This window comes from Mirounga leonina, unplaced genomic scaffold (genome assembly GCF_011800145.1).
Source record: "Mirounga leonina isolate KUSES-001 unplaced genomic scaffold, KU_Mleo_1.0 Mir_104, whole genome shotgun sequence".
Taxonomy (NCBI): domain Eukaryota; kingdom Metazoa; phylum Chordata; class Mammalia; order Carnivora; family Phocidae; genus Mirounga; species Mirounga leonina.
In genome coordinates this window covers 3,483,740-3,509,845 of record NW_023270231.1, presented here as the reverse complement: position 1 = coordinate 3,509,845, position 26,106 = coordinate 3,483,740, and the positions used below count along the sequence as shown (strand labels likewise).

General features: G+C 46.3%; 1 protein-coding gene across 5 annotated transcripts in view; it reads right to left on the bottom strand.

The window, feature by feature from the left end:
• CYFIP2 (cytoplasmic FMR1 interacting protein 2) overlaps nt 1-26,106 on the bottom strand; it is a 129,413-nt gene that overhangs the window by 18,526 nt on the left and 84,781 nt on the right. For all 5 annotated transcript variants that reach the window (XM_035013178.1, XM_035013169.1, XM_035013162.1 and 2 more), the window contains 3 exons: nt 22,509-22,652; nt 20,958-21,048; nt 18,906-19,036 (listed from right to left, as the gene is read on the bottom strand). In XM_035013178.1, the coding sequence (XP_034869069.1) occupies nt 18,906-19,036; nt 20,958-21,048; nt 22,509-22,652 (366 nt within the window). The remainder of the gene's footprint in view (nt 1-18,905; nt 19,037-20,957; nt 21,049-22,508; nt 22,653-26,106) is intronic.

Here is a 26,106-nt window from a genome sequence, read left to right as displayed (position 1 = left end):
AGTAATTTTTTAACTTTAAAATATGGAGCTTTGGGGGTTTTGAGCGGGCATTAGAGGGAAGGAAATGAAATCCTAGCATGCCACATGGTCTAGCAAGGAATAATATCTGCATAGATTTGACAACATAAATAGTATATGTTTTTGCTTTGTTTTGTTTTCTTTAAGCTACATTGAAGGACAAGTTACAGATGCAGAAGAAAATACAAATGTTACAAAAATACAGCTTTGACCATAGAAAAGTAAAAGTGTAGCTGATGCGAGGTAAGAGTTTGTGGAAGTGTTAGAAGTGGAAGTTGGGGGTGTTAATTTCCTCATTTTGCACAGAAAGGAGTCAAGATACTAAATAATGTTACAAAAAGAAGCAATGGTGGTGTAAGTATATTATCTCTGATTACAAGAGAAGCAACAGAGGTAATAAGTAACGTAATCAAATACTAAAGAGAAAGTGAGGGAAGAGATGTAAATGAGCTAAAATCTCATCTTTCCAAGTAGGGAGTCAATAAGTCATGTCTAGAGCTGCCAATTAAGAAATAGAAGCTATCCTCCTATTATTAGGCATCATGGAGAGAACAACGAGAAGAACTAGAAATAGAAATGATGAAAACAAATTGCCTTGGGGACTGGGATACAGGTGGGGAGGGTGCAGCGGAGCCTAGAATGATGTTTCTCATCATAAGCTCATCTGTATTATTTGATTTATCATGTGCAATTAAGAATAATTTAAATGGAACAAAATGAAGAGGTTGGATTAAATGGTCTCTAAGGATCTTTCCCTAGAACTGAGAATCTCTACCAACATAATTGCTTTGTTCTTTAGGGAAGGAGAGGCAGTGAGCATTGACTGAACACTAACTCTGTGCAAGGTGCTTTGTACCCGTCATCTGCTTTGCACTTTAGAATATCCTATGAGGTAGCCTTACGATCTCCATCCCACAGGTCAGGGCATTGAGACTCTCGGGGAAGTGACGTTTCCTACCCAGGTCCACATAGTGATAAAGAAGCAGTAGGGCTGACAGGATTAAGAGCAAGGGCCACTTCACTTTGATACCCATGGTTTCTCCATGGCAGCCCATGTGGACAAAGCCTGAGGAAGTGTGGAATATTTTCCCCCCTTATGACACATACACATGATGAAAAAAACAAAGTAAAATTATCAAAAATAGAAACAGGAGAAGATTACTTAAAATCTCATCACCTGAGATACTTTATAGCCTCACTCATATCCGATAGGATCATATCATTTGTTGCTGTATTCACTGGGCTTTTACTCATTGCTACTAACATTCTTTAAACTTAAAAAATTGTGAGGGGCGCCTGGGTGGCTCAGTCGGTTAAGCGGCTGCCTTCGGCTCAGGTCATGATCCCAGGGTCTTGGGATTGAGCCCCGCGTCGGCCTCCCTGCTCAGCAGAGAGCCTGCTTCTCCCTTTCCCTCTGCCTGCCGCTCTGCCTACTTGTGCTATCTCTCTGTCAAATAAATAAATTAAAAAAAAAAAACTTAAAAAATTGTGACATATATAGGCAGTTTGAAGATGAAGAGTCTTGAGCCATTTCTAGTCCAAGAAACAGGGATTAATTACTGAAACCTCTCTTCCCTAATCCCCAGAGGTAACCTCTATTCTAGATTTGTGTAAAAAAATTTTTTGCAGGCCACTAATTTTTGAAGATCTGCTGGTTTGATACCAAGGTAAATAACGGGACAACTCACGTGGTCAATTTACACCTATAAATTCCTTCTTTCCCCACCCTCCCAACCTCCACTCATCCTTATCCATCCGTCAAAGCCCCATTCAAGCTTTACCTCCTAGGAGTCTTCCAAGATGCTCCAGTCTACAGTGGTTTTCTTTTTAAAAACTTATCAGAGTCCTTATTAATTCAGGGCCCCCACCAAACTGTCTGTGGGTTGAACTGTCTAATCTAGCCCCAGTCCAGGGCCCTAAAGTCTGTGGTTCTGATGAAGAATCAGAGCAGTGTTTCACATCCCGTGAAAACACTGACTAAGAGAGAGTCTTCTTGGAGGGACCAGTTATATTCAAGACCCACAAATGATCTGACATGGGAGGCCAACAAGAAGAATATAGAGAACATGGGTATAATATTATCTAGAGATCAAGCAAGATCTAGATTGAACACTTTCTTTCTGACTAGGATATAGCCTGAGCAGAAAAGAAGTCATTCATTCGTTCATTCATTCATTCATTCAACAAATAATAGGCATCTATTATACACAAGTCTCTTGGCAAGGTGCTGGAGACACAATAGTGAGTGGGGCCGACCTGATGCACAGTGCTTATCAAGATGATGAGGAAAACAAAGAGATGGAAAATTGTGGGAAGTTCTACAGTTGGAGCATGCATGGGGCTAGGGCAATACATAAGAGGGGCAACCAACCCAGACTTCCAGGGAGGATGACAGGGAAGGCTTTCCAGAGAAGGGGACACTAAGCTGAGACCTGACCCAGGGGTAAGTGTTGGACAGGTGAAGAACACATCCTGCAAAGGCTGAAGAGCAAGAGGGACCACACCGGGTGAGGGGCTGACAGCTGAAGAAGACTGAAGCTTTTGGTGCTGGGGGAAGGTGGTATGAGATGAGGAAGGAGGGGTAAGCAGGAGGCAGATCAGGAAGGATCTTACAAGCCTCTCTCAGGCATCTGAATGACACCTTGTTGGTTTCCACCCAGGAAATCTGCAGTTTCACCTTCTGGCTGCAAGAGAACGGATTAGGGTGGTAGGGGGAGGAAAGAGGTGTTGGGATAGTCCGAGCAAGAGAGAGTATGGAATGGTGGCAAAGGAGACGAAGAGGAAGGAGCAGACATCATAGACCTGATGTCAGATGGATTACAGGAACAGAAAGGGAAATGACACCCACGCCCACCTGTTCACAGAGTCCGAGGACACAGTGGGTATGCAGGTGGCAGGGAGCTGAGATCAGATCTGGGCAAGGTGAATTTCTGATGTCTGTGCATGTCTAACGGACAACTAGAGGTAAAGTGTGGGGCCCTGGAATCTGGGGAGTGGGTCTGAACTTGGGAATCATCAGCATGAGGATGAAAACTGACTCCAGGAGAGGGAAATACACCAGTGAAAGGGTAGGCATGGGTGGGCATTTCTCAAGGTGACCAGACCCTTACACATATTTTCTCTTTGGACTCTATGAGACCAAAGAAAGAGAGGGCACAAAGAGGTCATGGCGAGACTGATAAATTCTGGGCACTTCCGTGTCTACCAGCACATCACCTGAAGAAAGATGACAGGCCACCTGGCAAAGCAGGTGAGGAGAAGAAGGCCACTCCTATGTACTTGGTGCTGCTCCTTCCTTCCTTCCTTCCTTCCTTCCTTCCTTCCTTCCTCCCTCCCTCCCTCCCTCCCTTCCTTCCTTCTTTCCCTCCCTCCCCCCCTCCCTCCTCCAAACATCCACTGAGCACTTGTTCTGTGATCTGACATGCACCCTAAAGGCACAGAGATGGGGTCCTCCACAGGATGGAGAGGGCCCCCGATGCTGCAGGAAACACGACGACAGGTAAGACAGGAAAAACTAGATTTGAATGAAGTTTCCTATGTAGTGGGGGAAGAGCCCAGGACACCTGCGACTAGGAAATAAAACAAAGGTCTCTGAAGACTTGGAGGAGGGACGATGACCCCAGGTTCCTGGCAGAGAACAGGCATTTGATAAGGTGTGTGCTGAACAGAGCTGGTGAGGGCTTTGGGATGGTTGGAGAGAATGGGCCGGGTCCCAAACCTCAGGAAAGGTGTAATCATGCAATGGCAGGTAGAGGCAGAGGGGAGACAAGATCCAGATCAATGTGAAGAGAGCAAGAAACCATCTGGTGGGGCTCCTGAGGGAGGGGTGGGCTGACAGGGCCGCAGGCAGTCAGGAGCCAGGCTCTCGGTCTTGGGGACTTGGAGGAAAGGCCGGGCCAAAGACTCTTTGCTCTGGGAAGAGGAGAGAAGGGACTCATAGGAGCTGCAGGCCTGCTTATGAAGCTCTGGTGACTTTACCTTCATCACCTCACTTAAGACAAAGACGAAGAAGTTGGAAGAGGTGTCCCCCTGCTATCTGGAAGTAGAGGGTTCCTAATGAAACCTTTCCTAACCCCAAATGGCATAAAGCAAAAAGCAATGACCCTTAACTTATATGGAAAACATTTGAACATTCCCAGACCCCTAAAAACAACCTCTCTTAGGCTTCTCTGCTACCTTAGGACACATCTTTCTAAGGGATGTGCAAAATAAATTGAGATGAGGCACAGGTAAACACAGTGCCGAGTGCTGGCAGCCTGATGCGGAGACGCTGAGTGTAGTTCCTGGGGACAGAGTTTGGCCAGGGCCACTCATGTTGCCTCTAGAGCAACTTGGCTGCAAAACAGCAGCTGAATGCTACTCTTGCTTTTCACCTTTTTTCCTGAAAGCAATATCCTCTTTGGATTTCTTGTGGTTAGTGAAAACAGGTCCCATTGTAAGGTCTTTTGTAAAAGCGAAGTGGCAAACTTTCAAAGAGCAGGGGATCCTTGCACTTGGCCCCGGCATTTTTGGGGTGTGGAATAAGGCTGAGAGGATTTCATCACTTCCTTGGAGTTTCACAGCTATTATGTACAGAAGCAAAACTTGAACCCAGGATTTCTGAGTCCAAAGATAGGCCCCTTCCAGGAGAGCGCCTGGGAGTCAAGCTGACATTAGGCTGAGACAAACTGATGTAACTCAGCCTTGCCTTTTCCTTTGGCTCTTGATGCATTTCTGGTCTTATTCTGTGTAATGGTCTCCAGATTTAGTGACACTCCTTCTTTAATCATAAGGCACTGTGTATTCTTCTGGATGTGGGCAGAGTATAGGTAAAAGAGCTGAGCTCTCTCAGAATTCTCCTGCTGACCTGGGCCTGGCCACTGGGCCACCTTCCTAAACCAGCCTTACCCTGTTCTTTCATTTGGCTCCATTGCTGGGCGATACGGCCTTGAGACACAGATCTTTCTCCTGAGGGACAAAGGCAGCAGCAAATGCCTGTAGCAAGTCTCAAAATGGGAATGCTGACTTTTTGTTGTTGTTCATTGAAAGTGGCCAATTGAAAACTACTGGGTGCTAACTCCTGGGTCCTTACCATCTGAGTTTCCCTTACTCATCATTAGGTCCAGTGGACCTAACACATCTTCCCAAGCACTGGACTGCACACCCCACATGCTGCGTGTTAGGAGGGCCTGGCCTTGCAATGTGGCCCAATGCCACAGCCAAGGCCCCAGGGAATGATGTTCATTGCAAATCACTGGAACGAGAAATCAGCAAATTCATGGACTGGAAAAAAATGGAATTGAGTCTGAGTTTTAATTGGAACAAAGACCCACGGTCCTCCTTGAATCATGCTGCCTCGAAACAGAAACAGCTGACTGGTTAATAGCACCCAGTTCATGTCCTTTGCTTTGCCATATCGCCTTGCTCTACTGGACTTTGCATCTGACCAAGAGGAAGTGGGCATTTCAGATGCCTCCTGGATACCAAAGCAGGACAGATTCCAGCGCCAAGAAGGTAGGACGACTGAACAGTTTCCAGGGGTCTCAGGCCACTTTGCTTTCGTCGGGAGGTAACATCATCTTGTCAGGGTTTATCTGGGGGGAGGGGGTTAATGATTTCCAGCAGAGATGACAAAAAAGAACCACCCAGGATTGCTATGAATGGTTTATGAAGACGGTATATTGTCCACCCATCCTAGGGGGTGCCAAGCATACCACAGACACCAGAGACTGACTGTTTCTAATGATGACTTTTTAGCGCATGTATTTGTACATGACCCTGGGGTCATCTCACATACCACCCACGACTGAGGCAGTGATTGCTTTTGGAGAGGAGTTTGACAACACATTCAGGCTCGGCAGGATCGATTATTAACGTCTGTCTTGCGGTAGCAGAAGGGCAATTGCACTTAATTTACAAATTTGTTATCCTTGATCTCTAAAAACCACCACCACCACCACCACCATTTCAGTTACTTTATATGTGTTAATTGATCTGACATTTGTCATTTTCTTCTGGAAATGCACCCAATAACTTAAGTCAGGCAAGGGCTGTCCCCTGAAAAACTATTAATTTGGCAGATTTCCCCCCCGGCTTTACTGAGATATAATTGACATATAACACTGTGTAACTTTAAGGTGCACAATGTGATTTTTTAAAAAAGATTTTACTTATTTATTTGAAAGCGAGAGCGAGAGCGAGAGCTAGAGAGAGAGAGAGTTCAAGTTCGAGCATGAGCAGGGGGAGGGGCGGGGGAGAGGGAGAAGCAGACTCCCCATTGAGCAGGGAGCCAGATACGAGACTCCACCCCAGGACCCCGGGATCATGACCTGAACTGAAGGCAGATGCTTAACTGATTGAGCCACCCAGGTGTCCTTGTGATGATTTGATGATTGTGAAATGGTTACCACAATAAGGTTAGTGAGCACATCTTTCACCTCATACAATTACCATTTTTTGTTGTGGTGGTGGTGGTGGGGAGATCATTTAAGATCTATTCTCTCAGTGGCTTTCAAGTATACAACACAGTATTGTTAACTCTAGTCACCATGCTGTAAGTACATCACAGCAGGTATTTTTTTTTTTAAGATTTTATTTATTTATTCATGAGAGACAGAGAAATGCAGAGGCAGAGGGAGAAGCAGGCTCCCCGTGGAGCAGGGAGCCCAATGCGGGGCTCGATCCCAGGACCCTGGGATCATGACCTGAGCCGAAGGCAGACCCAGGTGTCCCCATCACAGCAGGTATGTTTTTAAAGTTGCTACTCCAGCCCCTTTCTTTTTGTCACTCAAGTATTTATGCTCAGTTTTGAAAAAAAAAAAAGAAAGAAAGAAAATGCAGATGCATTTCTTTTTTAAAAGGAAGAAATTTATAATCCCACCACCCAGGGGTCATCACTGATAAACTTTCGGGGTTTATCCTGCCAAGTTCTTCTACACATATAACATTCAAATATATATTTTAAAATAATGGGGTATAGGGGCACCTGGGTGGCTCAGTTGGTTAAGTTGTTAAGCGTCTGCCTTCGGCTCAGGTCATGATCCCAGCGTCCTGGGATCGAGCCCTGGGTCAGGCTCCTTGCTCAGTGGGGAGTCTGCTTCTTCCTCTCCCTCTGCCGCTCCTCTCCACTCATGCTCTCTCTCTCTCTAATAAATATTAATCTTTAAAAAAATAAAATACCTACTCTTTTGTAATCTCTTTTCATCACTTAGTGTATACTATCAACATCTTACAGAGTTTCTCTTTTAATATTTGTCTTTGTCTTTGTTTTTGTTTTGGCCTGGAGGAGTCTTTTGCTTTCCCCACACCCTTTCCTGAGTGACCATCCTACTTCTCAAAATTATTTGATAAATGATTACCCACTAAAGTACTGGTTCTCCCAGCATTATCTTTCTCCAAACCCATCTCAGCAGACTTTGTATTTTTGGTGGCACTTTTAAAGATCAGATAACATTTCAAATCAAAAGTCTCTAATAGGAGAATTTCAGACCCTGATGGAAAGGGGAAGAGATGCTTTTGTCTTGGCGGGGGGAGTCCTCTTGGTGCCCCTTAAATTATAACACCAAGGAAGTCAATGTCAATAAGAATTAAGGTAGAAACCAAGGATAGTCGGATTTCACCGTACCCTGACCAAGACCTTCAGTGTACCTTGGTTTCCTTATCTGTACCCTGACCTTCCAAGTTGGCTGTGAGGCTGGACTATGCACCCAGGGAGAAAATGTCATAAGAGATGAATGAGGTTGGGACAGTAGGCACGGCTGAATTTTCTGGGCCTCGTGGGTCACAGCTGGGAGCTAGAATTTTTTTTTTTTTTTTAAGATTTTATTTATTTATTTTGACAGAGAGACACAGCGAGAGAGGGAACACAAGCAGGGGGAGTGGGAGTGGGAGAAGCAGGCTTCCCGCGGAGCAGGGAGCCCGATGCGGGGCTCGATCCCAGGACCCTGGGATCATGACCTGAGCTGAAGGCAGACGCTTAACGACTGAGCCACCCAGGCGCCCCGTGGGAGCTAGAATTTTGAGTACAAGGAGAACCTGTCAGTTTTCAGCAAGAGAGTAACATAATCTGATTTATAATTGCATGAAGGTGCTTTTGCTGCTACCTGGAAAATCAGCTCGGCCGTTTTATTCCCTAATGTTTACCTACTAGGAAATTCCACCCTTAACAAGAATGGGAAGGCAGTGACCCTCAAAAAAGCTGGGCTTAAGATATTTCTCTTAAATGGCACCTAGGGAGAAGGCATTATTGCTTTCTTTTCTCTAAAAGACCCTGAAGGAGAGGGAAAGCCTCCCCACCGTGACCCACGGGAAGAGGGCAGCTGACAGTGGCCTGTTGGGTATTTACTCAGGGCCACTCACAAATCCCATGCGGTCTCTTTCTAATTTGGACTGGACAGCTTTCCCAGCTTCATCTGCCTTTCCACGATTCTACACGGATCTTTCCTGCTTATAAATCAAATAGATGGGTAGCATGAGAGTTGTGGCTGAGTTCAGCACTAGCAGATGCCTCTATAAATTAAAAAAAAAATGAGGTCAGAAGTAGCTCCTAAGCATATGTTACCAAAAATAAATCTCACCAACTAGCAGAAGTAGCTGGAAAAAAAAAACTCTCATAACTTCTTTTCCTCCTTACACACTGTGACCTTGTCTGCTTAAGTGACCCTTTTTCTTCTTAACCTTCCAGATTCCATAATGAAGTTTCTTTTTCCCCCCTTCAACCTTGTGTTATGAAAAACACTGAACATATAAAATATTTGAAAGAACAATCCATATCCTTATACTCTTGATGTAGTCACAGTGACCCTTTCTTTTCCCATTTCTGCTTTGACTCCGTAAGTTTTACTAAATCACTGACAGCAAGTTGAAGTCATTGCATTCCTCAGCCTTAACTACTTCAGCTCACAACTCCTAAAACCAAGAGGATCCTCAGTTTTGTGAGCTCCTACGTTAAAAGACATTCTTGATATCATATAAGATGCAGCTGATACTACAATGTCCCTAGTTGTCTCTAAAACATGCCTTTTATAGACTTTTTTTTTTTTTTTTGGAACCAGGATCCAGCCATAATGCGTTTTCTAAAGAGTGAAGAAGTGTTAACTGCTCTACACAAAAGGACTTCAGTGAATTCCTTATTTGGGAGCCTGCTGAGTGTTCCCACTGGCTGCCACATGGGGTTCTCTGCATGGGGTTCTTTCTGGAAGGAGCTAGTCCATTGCTATCAGGTCACTTTTGCACTCACTGAGTGCCACGCTCCTATGCATTATTCCTACTGCTTAGGACAACTACTAACACCATACGGTTATGAGGGCAGTGATCGTTAGATGATTAATAAGAACCAAAAGCTACGTGAAATTGCCCTTCGTCAACAGAGCAAATAAAAGTGAATACGTTTCAGAATCAGGATGCAAAAATATTTTATTGAAAGGGAACCTCATAAAAGTTCTTCAAGGGATGAGTATTTTATTTTTTGTATTAGTTTCCTTTGCTATTTTATTTAAAACTCATGGACCATGAGGGATTTCTCTCTTTTTCTTTTCATTTTTTGGGGAAATATTTTTAACTACTGATTTAAGTTTTTTTTTTTTTAACTTTTTTAATTTTTTAAGTAAGCTCTTTGCCCAACATGAGGCTTGAACTCACAATCCCAAGATCAAGAGTCACATGCTCCACCAGCTGAGCCAGCCAGGCGCCCCTGACCATGAGGGATTTCCACCAGATACCACAAAACCTCATGTTCCCAACTCACTCAGCCTGAGGCTAACTGGGGACTTGATTTCTCTTGTGGAAAGGATACCCTAACAGATTCAGGATACATATTTAAAAAAAAAACAGAACAGTGTCAATGTGATCCTACCATGTCAGATTTATATACAACAGCATCAGATGCTACCTTGAGGCTCCGTTTCTGGGCGGTATAACTATGTACCAGTTTTAGCCCATCTCCTAGAGGGAATCATCAAACCAGTCTCAGAACACTATTTTCCTAACATTCTAAGTTTTGAGGCAACCCAAAGACAGTGACACTAACGCTAATATTTTATGTTTCTGTCTTTGTCAAGTGAGTGTGGAGAAATGAGCTGGGAACTGGAGGGTGAGGACCCCCCAGGAATCCCCACTCTGGTTTTCTGGTGGGAGGAGTGCATGTGTGTGTCAGGGGGCACAGGGCCTACCAGACAGCCCGGCATTCTAAACATTCCCTTATATGGACACACGTGGATGGTTAGTGAAGTTGTTTCCTGCATGCTGATGTTAAGCCCCAGTGGTACAGGGCCTATGAAGCAGGCAACAAATTAGGCTTCCCACACCCAGCTTGGTCCAGAAAGTATGAGCTACAGCTTCCAGCTGCCCCTGGACTGGGATTCCAGGTGCTGTGCAAAGCTCAATGGTGATACGGTCCATCCGGTCCTGTTCCGTGGGGCCCTTACTTCCAGGAGCTCTTTGTAAACCTGGCCAAATAAATCCATGATCTTACCTGATTCTGTGTCTGTGTCTGCGTGTGTGTGTGTGCGTGCACGCGTGTGGTCTTTCCCCACCAATCTGCACCTCACTCGAATAATGCTGTATATTACCATGTCTCACCTCTGCTCTTTCCCCTACTCCATGAATTGTCAAGGGGAAAAATCATTATGATTCTGGATCAGAATCATGTCTGGTCAGCTGGGAAAGATCATCTATAGCCAAGAAACTGGCTTAGGACGTAGCTCCTCCCCCCCACCCCCCTGGGTGCATGTCAGTGTCTTCCAAGGCTGGCATTTCCTAAAAGGTGGGAAGTGGGGATGCAGGGAAATGATTTTTAACAACAGATGAGTCACGGTGAGAAAGTTCTTTCCTTCTCAGTTTCTGACAACTTTAATGAGCAAGTCTCCATTTGGATCCAGCACATCTTATCACCTCTTTAACATTTGCTCATCGCCATTTTTAACAGAGACAGCAGGCCTCAGGCTCAGAGGCCTGGGCACGTAGAGGCTGGAATTACACCATTTTGTTTTATTTTGATTGAATTTATTGTTCTGGCTGCTTTCTAATGATGGCAAGAGATAATGATTTTTTTTTTAATGGAAGTGATATAAAGTGTCCTTTTAAAATAGATTTAAGTTAAACAGTTAATTTAAATAAAAATATTTTGTAAACGAGAGGACTAGGGGTCTGTAGATATGGCAAGAACTGTGACAACACATCAATGACTAACCTCTGGAACCACTGGCTAAGAAGAGCCCTTCTAGATCGGGGGTTCTCCAGCCTGGCTGCACACTGGAATCAAGTGTGGAGCCCTTGGCCTGGCATCTCAGCCGGGACCTCCCCGGAGCAGGATGCAGCACAGACATGGGCTGCGGAAGGAGCTCTGTGAGCGACTCTACTGAGCAGCTGCTGCTGGACCATGACCCCACCTCCTGGATGTTTGCAGACGTCCGTTCTCCAATACCTTGCCGGAAAGAAAACTGCATTATGACTCCCGAGTCCTCAGCTTCTAGGCCTTCTATCCTTGGGGCCTCCCCATAGAAAAGTCATCAGTGCAGAACTGACTAACCAAGGCTCGGATTTCTTGGCAATTACTGGCACGGCTAATGAAACAAACACCACATGTTTCAAGGACTGGGGTGTGGCTTTGGATTAAGGGGACTGACAGTCTCTGTCTCAAATGGAATGGTGTTATCCTCTAAGAGGTTAGAGGATAAACAGGGCTGTTTTTACTTGTCATTGAGAACTGAGCTAAAATGTCCCTCCCCTCATCATTTAGGCCATAAAGAGCCCTGTGTTAGGTGAGGAGGATGCGAAAATGACCCTCATCCTCTCCTCCCTGTTTCCACTATTTTATACCCTTATCACTCTGTTGTTGTGGATCTTGGCTGGTGGTCTCCAAACTTGTTTGACCACAAGCTTTCATCAGTAAAATTCTGAGCAAACACCTCAACTGATGTATTTATTTGATCAACTCTGGATAGCTGTCATTTTTTAACAGTGTGCTAACAGGAGGGCTTAGTTTCCTCCTTATTTTTTGAGTAAGTAAATAGTTAAAAGCTCTGAGATCATCCTGCCTAATCCCTGGATCGCTAACCTTCTATGCTGCAGACTGAAGGTGTGGACTGTGAACAGCGCCATCAGGGAAGGGATCTTGCCCAATGACCTCTGAGTCCTGGAGTCCCACACACAGCCTGGCCCATGGCGGTGGGTGGGGGGGAGATGGTGGTTCTCAATCACATCTGCAGAATCTGTGACCCTCACCTGTCGGACCGTGTTTGCCAGGTACCCACTATGTCGATGAAGCTAGCGGGTTTGTTTTCCAGACTGGGACATATCTGAAAGGATGTCAAAATACTTAAGAACTATAAAGCCATGGGGTGCCTGAGTGGCATGGTCAGTTGAGTGTCTGATGCTTGGTTTCGGCTCAGGTCGTGATCTCATGGGTCGTGAGATCAAGCCCCGAGTCTGCGCTCAGTGGGGAGTCTCCTTGAGATTCTCTCTCTCTCCCTCTGTCTCCCCTTCCACTCCCACTTGTGCTCTCCCTCTCTCAAATAAATAAGTCTTAACAAACAAACAAACAAACAAATAAGAAAAAAACTATAAAGCCATGTATAGGACAGGGAGTCAAGGGGCCTCGTTTCCACAAAGCCTGTCTCATTTTCTTTTTTTTTAAGTTTTTTTTTTTTTTTTTTTTAATTTAGTTGACAGAGAGAGACACAGCGAGAGAGGGAACACAAGCAGGGGGCGTGGGAGAGGGAGAAGCAGGCTTCCCGCTGAGCAGGGAGCCTGATGCGGGGCTCGATCCCAGGACCCCGGGATCATGACCCGAGCTGAAGGCAGACGCCCAACAACAGCCACCAGGCGCCCCCTCGTTTCCAATCTAGAACGCCACCGGCTCTGAGTCCGGGCTGAGGATGCGCTGCTTGCAGAAGTGCCGAGGGGCGCTGCTTAGTGGTGCCTGGATGGAGGGACAGAATGTGCCTCCTGAGTGGCTGGAGGGGTCTTTTGTCAGGACGATGGGAAAAATAACCCTGGATCAAGAACAGGGGGCAATATGGAGCGAAGGTCTGAGATGGACAGTGAAGGGTGGGCTTTTGCTGTTCTACTTCCCGCGCATCAGGGTTGTGGACATTTGTTAAATGTGTGAGTACCTCCTCTTAAGGGAAAAGAAAGCAAAAATGTCTATTGCACTAAATTCAGAGTGTAAAGGAAACAGTGGGAGACCCTTATCTCCTGCTCCCATCACACCTCATACAGGTAACCACTCTTCCCAGCTCAGTGAACGTTACTCTCATAACTAAACAAAGTAAAAAAAAGTAAGAAAAAATCAATATTAATATGCTGCAACATAAAAGCATCTGCAAGGATACCCTTCGGAATGTTGAACACAGTGGCTTAGTGTGTCAATGTGGTTTTTCTTTTCTTTTTTCTGCTTCTCTGGGTTTTCTAGCCATGCTTCATTTCAGTTATACACTAAGAAAAACAAAATTAAAGAAAAAAGACTATAAAGTGGAAGCAGGACAGAGAGGGGTCAGATGTGGAGCTGGAACCCAAACCCAAACCCAAACCATCCACGCAATCTGCAAGGCTCCGCCAATCAGCCCTCTGTCTCTGAGTGCGCTAAGATCTTCGCTTCTTGCCCCAAGGCCCGCACTAGCTGTAACCCTGGGAAAGTCATCTCCCTCTTGGGGCCTCGGCTTCCTATCTGCAAAATGTGGGACTGCACTAGATCAGTGGTTCTCAACAGGGGGAGGTTTTGTCCTCTAAAGGAATAATAGGCAGTAACTGGAGCCTTTTTTTTTTTTTTTTTTTGCCTGTCACAACAGGGGAGGCTGCTACTAGCATCTTGAGAGAGGGTAGAGCCCAGAGATGCTGCTCAACATCCTACGATGCACAGGACAGGCCCTTACAACAAAGGGTTAATCTGGCCCCAAGCTGTCAGCGGTGCCGAGGTTGTGAGACCTGCCCTCAGTGGTGTTCATTTCTGTGAGTTTGGGCCCAGACTCTCCTGGTGTCCTGTAAGGGGAGCAATGCGCTCATGACTACGCAGATTCTGACTGTGGCCCACTCAACTATCAGGAGGAGAGAAGAAACAAACAACAGGGCCCAAGGCAGGGAACACTCTTAAGTCCTGGACGGAAGGTCCTGCCATCAAAGGCAGACAGGCCTGAGACAGGCTGTCTTCCTCCCAGGGACTGGGCCCTCCCCCGCTCACGTGAACAACCAGGGCCCTCTTCTGGTGTGTGTCCGCGCAATGAACAATGGGCTGAGGGCTCAAAAACCACACAAAATTGGAGCCCAAACTCGGCGACTATGCAATATTTCCCTGATGACCATCTTATGATTTCTCAGGGTAGGAGATACTAGAGGAAATACTAGTTGTTAATAACTGAATTTCCTTTGAAACCATAACAGGACTTATAAATAAATACCTAACAAATGCTGATTCATCTCAGGCTAGACTCAACAAATATTTAAGAGGCTACCTCGGCTAGACCCTTTGCATGCACCCTTGACCAATGATGCACATGGGCTCTATCACTGCGGAGGGAAGAAGGTCTATTCAATCGCTGGTGCTGGGACAACCAGGGAAGAGAGGAAAATGGATTTCTACCTCCCATGAAGCACACAAATCAATTCCAAGTGAATAACAGACTTAAAGGTCTGTTAAGCCTCAAAAGGCTAAACTCTCAAACTCTTAGAAGATAACTCATCTTCATGACTTTAGAGTAGGAAAGAATTTTTTAAACAAGTCACAAAAGCACCAACCACATGGGGGAAAAATGATAAATATACCAAGTCTTAAGAACTTCTGTTTATCAAGACATGCCACAGAAATATATTTACAATCATGTATCCACAATCTATCAATAATCCGTACAAATCAGTAAGGAAAAGATGACTTTGATTTAAAAACTGGCAAAAGTATTGAACAGCCTTTCACAAAAGAGGCTGTCCCAATGGTAGTGCTCTAAGCAAAGGGGCCCAGCATCCATGGTCGTCAGGGAAAACAAAGCTGTGATGAGGTATGACACAAGCAACAGAATGATAATGACAGAAAAGAGAGACAAAGCCGGTGTTCATGAGGATGTGAAGAAATGAAAACTGTTCTACATCGCTGAATGAGTAAAGACATTGGCACAACCACTTTATAAAACTGTTTGGCAGTGTGTATCCACACACTGACCTAGCCATCCTACCACACGGTAAATTTACCTAATAAAAATGAGAGCATAGATCCACCAAAAGAAATGTACAAGAACATTCACAGCATCTTCATTCCTAATAGCATCACTCTTCACTCCATAAACAACCCAAACGCCCACCCACAGTAACATGGATGATTCCATTGGTCTACGCAGTGAGAATACTGCATATTCCATATACGACTCTATGTATGTTAGACCTTAATTAAAAATACCAAGCAAACAACCAGATTCACAGCTAGAGAGGTTTCTATGCTAATACTACACCCTGAATTCTGAGAAATATTCACAAGCACCAAACTCAAAGAGAAAAATTACACCATTGTACAAGTAATCAATCTTTTCAATTTATATTCTGCCTACCTACAAATTAATGATACATTAATAATGTCAGTTAAAAACAAAAAGGCAAGCCACAGAATGAGAGAAGGTATTTGCAGCAAAAATTTCAATATGGAACCCACAATCAGAAACTCTGCAAATCTATTAGAAAAAGACAACATGAGATGAGCGGGCAAAAAACTTCTTAATTTGTACTTTTCAGTATTTTCTAGTTCTTCTGTTATTAGTAATCTATATTATGTATTACTTCTATTTTTTGAGTTAATTTTTAGTTCAATAATAATACATGAAAATACTTCCCTTGCAAAATATTAGACATTCCAGATAAAATTAAAGTTGACCCTTAATCCTAGTTTCCTCCCTGATACCTGGAGAAAAAGACTGAACTATCTGGTATACCGTTTTTCCCCTAGATTTTTGTTTTCAATACAGGGTTATTCTGTGGGTTTTATTTTTTGTTTATTTTATAGGTATGGCATCATAATGTGTGTCTTGTCCTGCGGTCCGTTTTTATTTTCACTGAGTACTATGTCTTTCAACATTTTCTATGTAGGTATATACAAGGCTACTTGAGCACCTTATTCTTTTTAACTGCTTCCGAGTCCTCCAGAAGAATAGATGTCCTACGGTCTAAATAGCCTTTCCTCTGCGGATGGTCATTAAGGGCCCTCCCTTTCTTTTTGTGCTATTAGTACCCCTCTCTAATTAGAACAGCTGATATGTCATGCCTCATTCTCGTCTCAGAAAGCACTGTCTTGGTTTGTGGATTCCCCCAGCTGTCAAGTAGAAAGCACAGCGCACAGCTCCGGGGAGCCCTAACCCTTGCTATGTTGGCCTCCGCCAGGCCTGGAATCAGTCCTGGAAACAAACCTAAGCTTTCCTTCTTCCACCTCTGCTGCTGATGGGCCTGGGACCTCAGGAAAGTGCTCCCCTCTCCGGTTCCCACTGCCTCACATATGAATGGATGGGGTGGGAACCCAGACTGTTGAGGCCTCCCTCAGCTCTGAAGGTCTTTTATCCTGAGGATCCTCTTGGCTTCAGTGATATATGCAAGCGACCACCCCGGCAGGGATGCCGGAGAAAAAATTTTTCCTCTCCTTGTATCCCCATCAATAAATAGTCTCCTTCTTGGAGTTTGTACAGGGGAAGCTTAATTGGTGCTCCCGGGTCCCAGCTCCTCATGAAAGAAGGTGCTAAGAGGAGACACGTAGGCACTGGGTTTCCAGGGCCGGCCCTCCCCCACCTCCGCTCCTCCCGGTGCCCCTGGAGCCTCTCCCCATCTTCCTGAAGCCTTGAACAGAGCAGTTTTTCCTACTCATCTTATCCCTGTGACTTCTGAAGGCTAAGTTGCCATGGCAACCCGGCCACTGAACCGTGTTCAAAACCTGTTACCATAAAGAGGAACACTTAGCTGTCTCAAGAGTCTATTTAAAGGGGAACAGAGAGGCAATTACTCCTTATGGAGGGGGAGCAAAACCCTCTGTGTTTCCGAGCCTTTCTGCGGGGAAGGGTCTGAGAGGGCAGATGGGACATGTCCCTTGTAGAGGTGGGGACCCCATTCAACCGGCTCACTCACATGGACGATGAGAACAATGAGAAGCAGGAATCTCCCGGTTCTCAAAAACTAATGATGTATTGTATGCTGACTAACATAACATAATAAAAAAAAAAAAACGGGGGGGGGCACCTGGGTGGCTCAGTTGTTAAGCGTCTGCCTTCGGCTCAGGTCATGATCCCAGGGTCCTGGGATCAAGCCCCGCATTGGGCTCCCTGCTCTGCGGGAAGCCTTCTTCTCCCTCCCCCCCCCCCCCCCCTTTGTTCCCCCTCCCCCTGTGTCTCTCTTTTTTAAAAAAAAAAATAAAAAACTAAAAAAAAAAAAAAAAAAGGAATCTCCCGATTCTTATTCTGAGCTTACTTCTCCTCTTGCTCTACCCGTGTTCTGTCTCCTCCCTAGTCCCTTCCTTCCCTCCCCTCTCCAGGATGATCCCTGGCCCGGGCAGCTGCTTCCTCTCGGTGCTTCTCCCAAGCCTGAAAGGGCCTTTCACCATCGTAAACCTGACCCCCTCACTCTCCACCTCAGGAATCTCCAATGGCTTCCTGCCCAGGCCCGCGGCTACCTGCCTCTCTCAGCTCCTATCTTGTCTCCTTTGCCTCTCCACTCCAGCTCATTCCAGGGTTCTTTCTCTTTGGTAAAGACATCAAGCTCCACCATCTGCAAAAGCAGCTTGTCCCTCCCAACGCCCATCACTCTCTATCCTGTTTTCCTTTCCATTCCTTTACAGCACGTACCACCCTCTGCATTCCCAGTCTTTGGTTGTTCACTTCTCCGATCATGCCCCTCTCTGGAGCAAGAACCATAGTAATTTGTCTCCCTCACCCGAGGCCATTCACCCACAACCTAGCAGTGCAGGCTCTCAGTCCCCTTTTGCTGAATGATCCTCCCGCTGCCTCCTGAGGATTATGCCTCTCCCTTTCCTTCCAACGCGCCACTGCACCAGTTCCCCCACGGCTTGGGGGCTGTGGATCCCACACGAGGAGAGGAGCAGGCAGCGCAGAGCACTGGGGAGAATGAGAAGGAGGCAGCCTCTGCTGAAGCCATGAGGGCTGGTGGGGACAGATGAGCGGTCAGGTGGTGAAGGGTGCGCTGGGTCTGTGTGGGCCTGGGAGGTGGGAGCCTCGGCACGGCATGCTAACTATGACCAGTTATTTAGTTCTTACTGTATGCACTTTGTACGCTTTCTCTCCTTTCCGCCTCTAAACTATCCTGGGTGAGAATGGCCGCCTCCCATCACAACAAATTCAGAGAGCGCTCCATGCTCTTCCCTCAGCATAGACCCTCGTCCCTGGTTCTTCACCAGGCCAATTCATGGTCATTCTTCCGGTCACCTCCTCAGGGAAGTCCTCCCTCTCCCCGAGGACTACACTAGGTTCTATCTTATGTTCCCACGAAACCCTGCACTCCTCCCTCCTAGCACTTGCTGGGATGTAAACACGGCATTTCTGCATAAACACTTGTTCAGTGTAAGTCTCCCTGCTACTGTCCAGGACAGGGGGCAGGGACTGGCCACCGCCACATCCCCCAAGGCAGCGTCTGGCCTGCAGCAGCCAAGCAGTTATTATTTCACGAGTGGATGGAAAGCTAAGCCTGGATGGGTGGCCAAGATCCTGCAGGTGGTGAAGGTGGGCCTGGGAAGGAACCCAGGTCTGTAACGCCTGTGTCTGCCTTTCTCCCAGGGTTCAAACGGTTGGAGCTGTGTGAAGGCAGAACGGAGATATAAGGCGTGTGCACGGGAAGAGCGCGAGTCGATGCCGCAGGGCTTCCCGGGCAGGGCGCGGTAGCGGGGCCTCAAGTATCTGGCTGCGGTCAGGGTCCCCAGTGCCTTTGGGCTCAGGACTCACCAGAGCTTGCTCTATGAGCAGGCAGAAGAGGATGGCATTGCCCACCTCCCTCAGGCTCTGGAACACGTCTGTCTTGAGCTCTGCGTACTCGATAATGTCCTTCAGCTGGTGGTGGAAGAACTCCAGGATCCCTGGGGGATGAAGGCGGACGGTTAGCGGGAAACTGACCCTGCTCAGCTGACCAGCAGTCCCAGACCTGAGTGGGAGAGCAAAAAGCCAAACCCATGTCTCTCTATATCTGGGCCAAGGGTGAGATTTCTTTCAGGGCTCAGTACTAAAGAAAGCTCAGGAGGCTGGCTCAAATCTTTTGGGGGGCAAAACAAACACACACAAATACAGCATCCCTGGATCTCTCCCAGCCCCTCCACAAACTGATAATGATCCTGATGATGGAGGAATTAACATTTATTTATAAATGTTAGGTATTGTGCTAAGCACTTTTCTACAACCATTCATTTAATACTCATAAGAATACCATGAACTGGGTACTTTTACTCTTATTTTCAGATGAGGCTCAGAGAGGGTAGGTGGCATGCCCAGAGTCACACAGCTAGTAAGTGGGGCAGCTGGGATTGAAAACCAGAGCTTTCGAGTACAAGCCCTTTTCTCTTCTGAATCACACCCACTCAGCACCTGACAGCTTGGTTTTTAGAAAAAAACACCCGGCGCCAAACTCACAGCCTCCATCTTTCCCCATTCAGTCCCTGTGCCATTCATTCTTAGGGAAAGAAAGAGTGATTCCTCTGCCCTGAGGCAGAGTGACAAAAACTCCCGTTTCCTGACTCACCTTGGAAATGTCACCTGTACCATCACCTGCAAAACCTGCCTCCCACCAGTGGGCAAATGGAGGCAGGGATCCTAGAGGTGCTGAATTAGGAAAGACCTTAACAAGCAGACTGTGAAATGCTCCCACACCTGCTGTCCTCTCTAGCCCCCCTGCAGTCCTGTGAGGCAGGTCCAGCACGCATCCTTTACCTTCACCGGGGAAGATGGTACTATTGCCCGGAGGGATTAGAAATGGGTCAAGGCACCTCACTGATATGAGGAATTCTTTTTTTTTTTTTTTTTTAAGATTTTATTTATTTATTTGACAGAGAGAGACACAGCGAGAGAGGGAACACAAGCAGGGGGAGTGGGAGAGGGAGAAGCAGCCTCCCCGCAGAGCAGGGAGCCCGATGCGGGACTCAATCCCAGGACCCCGGGACCATGACCTGAGCCAAAGGCAGTCGCTTAACCAACTGAGCCACCCAGGCGCCCATGATATGAGGAATTCTTAATCGCAGGAAACAAACTGAGGGTTGCTGGAGTGGTGGGGAGTGGGAGGGAGGGGGTGACTGGGTGATAGACACTGGGGAGGGTATGTGCTCTGGTAAGCGCTGTTAATTGTGCAAGACTGTTGAATCTCAGATCTGTACCTCTGAAACAAATAATGCAATATATGTTAAGAAAAAAAAAAAGAAGGTAGCAGGAGGGGAAGAATGAAGGGGGGGAAATCGGAGGGGTAGACGAACCATGAGAGACGGTGGACTCTGAAAAACAAACGGGGTTCTAGAGGGGAGGGGGGTGGGAGGATGGGTTGGCCTGGTGGTGGGTATTGAGGAGGGCACATTCTGCATGGAGCCCTGGGTGTTATGCACAAACAATGAATCATGGAACACTTCATCTAAAACTAATGATGTAATGTATGGGGATTAACATAAGAATAAAAAAATTAAAAAAAAAAAGGGCTAAAAAAAACCCAACTTACTGTAAAGGACAAATGCTTAAAGAGCCCAACATACTGTGGCTGGCTAGGTACCAAAGGATGAACCTGAAACTGAGGGTCAATAAACTGGTAACTGCATGTCTTGTTAAAAAAAAAAAAAAAAAAAAAAAGGGTCAAGGCTATCTAGCTAGTGGTGGAGGCAGGACGCAAACCCAGTGCTGGGCCAGCTTGTCGGCGTGTTAGAGAATGGAACATTCCCAGGACATGGCCAAGGCCCCTCCCACCGTGGGATGGGCCTGCATCATTTTCCTATCACTGCCCTCTGCCCTGGGAGCCCCATCACCCACCTGGGGAGCCATACTCGTGCCGGGGCAAGCGGCATATCTTGGGCATCACCTCGATCAGTGTTTTCACGTACTGGAGAATGGTTCCTTGGAGCTGACAAAAGAGGGCAACATGTGTGAATAATCACCGCTGCTGTAGATGTGCATCTCTGGACTGAACGCTGGGCTACTGGGGTATACGGGGTTCTGCTGCGGCCTGTGGGCAAGTGCTATGGACGGGATATTTGTGTCCCCCCAAACTCATATATTGAAACCCCATCCCCCAATGTGGCGGTGTGTGGAGACGGGGCCTTCGGGAGGTAATTAAGTCCCGAGAGTGGAACCTCATGATGGGATTCGTGCCCCTGTAAGAAGAGACAAGAGAGAGGTGAGGACACAGTGAGAAGGCAGGCATCTGTACAGTCAGAGGAGGGTCCTCACTAGAACCCACCCCCCCATGCTGGTACCTTGATCTTGGACGGCCAGCCTCCAGCACTGGGAAAAATCAACATTTGCTGTTGAAGACATGTAGTCCGTGGTGTTCTGTTATAGCAGCCTGAGCTGCCTAAGACAGGAGGCACGGCTCCTTGGGAGGGGGGGAGGAGGTTCCCGCCGAAAGGTGGGACACAGCCCCATTCTCCTTTATACAGAAAAATGGGCCTTCATGAGACAGAAAAGAGAGCTGTCTCAGTCCCCTAGGCATACAGACTTCCAGGAGGGCAATTTCTAGGCACGGGGTCTTTCCTGGGGTTGAGACACTTACAGAGGATCCAGACTAAGAGCTAAAATATCACGGGCCAGAGAGCTGTGGAGAATGAGGCACATTAGCTAATTTAAACACAGAAAATCCATAGGTCTGACCAAGGCAGACACCTTTAATCCATTATATTTTTCTGTTTAACTCTGGATTTAGCTTCACAGTCTCTAACAACTCATGGCTCTACACGGCTATTACCAGAGGACTGGAGTTAGCAGGTGAATGCTGTTTCCTACTTCTGACATGGTTCTTCACCACTTCATTTACTTCTCTTTTGTCATCTCCAAATTTCAGGAAAATCTTGTTTAAATGTTTCAGCTTTGCTTCAGCAGTGTTATGGGGAACTAACTAAAGGTTCTGATGGTCATACTTGGGGCGGATATAGAATTCTCTTGAGGCCAGCGCAGTATTGCAAGTGTTTAGCAAGAAATCCCAAGGGAAAGAGGCATGGTGATTGATTAGAGATGTCTGCCGTGAGCATGGGCGGGGGGGGGGGGGGGGTGCGTGGGAATGGCGACATGCATGTCATGGATTTGTCATGCTCAAATTAAAAAACACTGCATGGGAGGAGAGGATGAGCAGTAATCAGTAGGCCCTAAAGGTCCAAATCAGGATTGCTGAGTTCAGTTATCAAGTACAATGAGTGAGCTCTGTGTCAGAAAATGAGAGGCAAAGCCACAAGGTCAGAAGGTACACAGAAATGTCACAGAGCACTAAGTAAGAGTAACCCAGGGATAAGGGCACAGGACTCCTGGGGTGATTCCTATGGACAGAGCTGAAGGCATGCCCCAGGCCTTATTGAGAAGGTCCTTCCTTACCAAGCTCTTGACGATCTTCAGCAGTTCCTCCATCACCACCGCGATGCCCTGGTAACCCAGGAGTCTGCAGATGGTCTTGAAGTGGGGGGGCCCCACGAAGTTCCTGTAGGAGCTGTAGATGTGGCTATAGGCAATGTTGAGAGGCTGGAAGACAGAGGTTGTGGCAAAGTAAGAGGCTGGGAAGTAAATGAATGCCGGCAGGAGTCCCGGGGGAAGATTTTTTGCTAAAAGGGACGAGAACCTGACATCCTCCGCGATCTCTCACTGGGGACCCCTACGAATATGTCTGCAAGATGGTCATGGAGAGAGGTGTGGTCAGTGACCGCAGGGTGGCGCAAAGGACACTCCATGAATAGTGGTCCCCGGCAGAAGAGGAGGACAGGCTTCCAGGCAAGTATCTTTTTTACAGGCACTCCTGCCACTGACGAGCTAGGACTCGGACAAATTGAGGCATGGGGTGGTGGTAAAACAGATGATTTTGTTTTTCTAGAGACATCTTTGGTACTAGAAACTGGCTGGAAGAACCGTGTGAAAACTCAGTAGCTGACTCAACATTGTCTCCTTCTACTTTTCCTTGTCTCCATTTATAACGGGTGGGACTCAGGAGACCTGTGCTGAGTGTCTGCAAATCACCAAAGCTCTTTTGAGCCTCAGTTTCTTCATCCCCCATGAAATGAAGGTGTTGGATTAAATCAGGGGTTTCATAACTTTTCAAAGAGCAGTCCAAATGAAAGGTGCTGTGGAAGCTGGTGTGGGAAAGAGACAAAAGCAGAGTTGCTCTGTTTGGCTACTGGTTGGGAGCCCAGGGCCCTGGCCACTGACCGGTCACCTCCATTGTCCTCTAGACTCCATGACACACCTTCACTGAATTCATGGAATTTAAGATCTTTCTGTCTGGGAATATGTGACTAAAATATAGGGCCCCAAGTTGGTCTCACTTGGTGGGTGAGTTTCAGTTGACTTTATTTTTGAAATGCTGCTACTTACAGAACACCTCATGGCAGGCTTTGTGAAGACCTCCATGTGTGTTCTTATTCAATCTTCACAACACACACATGCATACAGACAATTCTTAGCCCCATTTCACAGATGAGGGGACTGAGGTTCAAGGTGGTAAGGAGCTTGCTCAAGGTCACACAGTCCTTAGATAATTGAGCCCCGACCTGAATCCAGAGAGGTCTGATTCCAAAGCCCACATTCTTCACCTCAATATATAATGGTGGGCTTTGGAGGCTGAATTCTACTGGAAAACATACCTTGTTTTTTAGATAAGGCGTCACTTCGAAGCTTAGTTCTGAGTGTAGTCTCCTACCTGGAATTGTAAAAATCTTCTACATGGAGCATGCAAATATATAAAAACCACATCTGATACCTTATTAGCGGGAAATTTTCTATTAGTTGGCTAATTAGAAATTCGACATAAATTAAATAGGAACTGTAATGATCCTTTTGGGGGACGTAAGATTCTCAACTCCCTTTGGAGCTACTGAAGGAAGATTTAATTATGTTCGGTCTAGGCTTTGCAGTAAGTACGTTCTACTATATATGAATTCTAAACTTTGTAACTCAAGTATCACATTCATAGTACTCTCTAATAACAAGGATACATGAAGAATACAATTAGAGTACCCACTAATAATAAGAACTCGTGAGGAATCAGAACACCCCTGCATCCAGCAGGCTGAATAATATCTTGTTTGGTAAGGTAATGCCTACATAGGGCGAGGCTTGGAACGTGAGAAGGAGCAGCACTCTGCACTCAACGCTGATGTGCCGTCACAGTAAATTCTACTGGAACCTGGGGGAGGGATATCTTCTACGTAGTTACTAGAGATTTCTAAATGTTATGAGGCAGGGAAGGCTCATGTAGGGAGGGAAATGTAACTGATTGAAACATATGATGTTCACTGAAGTCAATGTTCGACAAACCCTGGAAGTACATGAATGAGTCGTTGAGTTTGATTCAGCCAATCACGGAACCAGGCTGGGCACCTTCTGTGTATGAAAGTAAACCATTTCAGTGTCTCTGTAGTGGGCCACCTATCGAACAGGGCTGGGACAGGGTGAGGTGAGATGCTCTTTCTCCTAAGTGAGTGCATCTTAACTCTGGCCCTATAATCAAAGCCCTACTCTAGTATTCTCCTGTTTCCAGCATTAGGGATGAGGAGTATATAGCAAACACCATGGCTGACTTCTGGTTGGAGAAGGAGACTGATGAGAAAGGGGCAGGAGAGAATTGTCTAGGTTATGGAAATGTCCCACCTGCTGCTTGGGTTGTTGACTACACAGATAGATGTATACCTTTGTCAAAACTCATGAAACTATATGTACACTTATGATCTGTGTATGTTATGGACTGAATGGTTGTCTCCCCTCAAAATTCATATGTTGAAATCCTAACCCCTGCTGTGATGGGATTAAGAGTGGGACCTTTGGGAGGTTATTAAAGTCATGAGGGTGGAGTCCTTGTGAATGGGATTAGTGCCCTCGTAAGAAGACAAACAAGGGCTTGTTCTCTCTCTTTCTGCTCTCCATCATGTGGGATACAGTGAGGAGAAGGCTATCTGCAGACCATCAGGTGGGTCTGGGCCAGACACCTGATCTGCTAACACCATGGTTTCAGACTTCCCAGCCTCTAGGCAATAAATAAATGTTGTTTGAGCTACCCAGTCTATGATATTCTTGTTACAGCAGCCTGAACTGATTAAGACTGTGCAACTTCCTGTATAAGATTATAACTCAATATAGAAGTAAATTTAAAAAACCCACTGGGCCATACCATGGCCAATTTACTTCCCAACATTTGTTTTCAAAGATTAAAAAACAAAACCATGATTTGAATTTTCTCCTGAAAAGGGCTGCCGCTCAAGCCTGCACAGGAACAAGGGAATGACGACCTGGCTGTGCTAGGGGCATGTGACAGAGCTTACTGACTTCTAGAACCACCTTATCATCCCCCCACCCACACCAGGCACTCTAGACCTCTTCTCAGAACCCAGTAAAGCTCTGAGCATTTCTCCTTCACCCCTTCTCAAATATCTTATGAAAGGAATTTCTGAGCAGCAGGGCACTTTCAAATGGGTATCCCTGAAGGGCACAAAAGCAATCAACTACTTTTTTTTTTTTTCTGTCTGATTCTCTGACTTTTTTGTCTTGCTTTGTCTGATTCTAGAGGGTAGACTCTGGGGTGGGTGTATCTGAGTTTGAATCTTAGGTCCACAAATTTACTAGCTAGATGATTCTGAGCAAATCACTTAAACTCTCTAAGCCGTGGTTTTCCCTAAGTAAAGATAATAATTTGAACTCCAATGGGGTTGTTGGAAGTTTATTTATTTTTATTTATTATTACCTTTTACGTAGGCTCCATGTCCAGCATGGTGTACAATGTGGGGCCTGAATTCAGGACCCTGAGATCAAGACCTGAGCAGAGCTCAAGCGTTGGGTGCGTTGGGTGCCTGGGTGGCTCAGATGGGTTAAGCGTTTGCCTTTGGCTCAGGTCATGATCCCAGGGTCCTGGGATTGAGTCCCATATCGGGCTCCTGGCTCAGCGGGGAGCCTGCTTCTCCCTCTCCCTCTGCCTCTCTCCCTGCTCATGCTC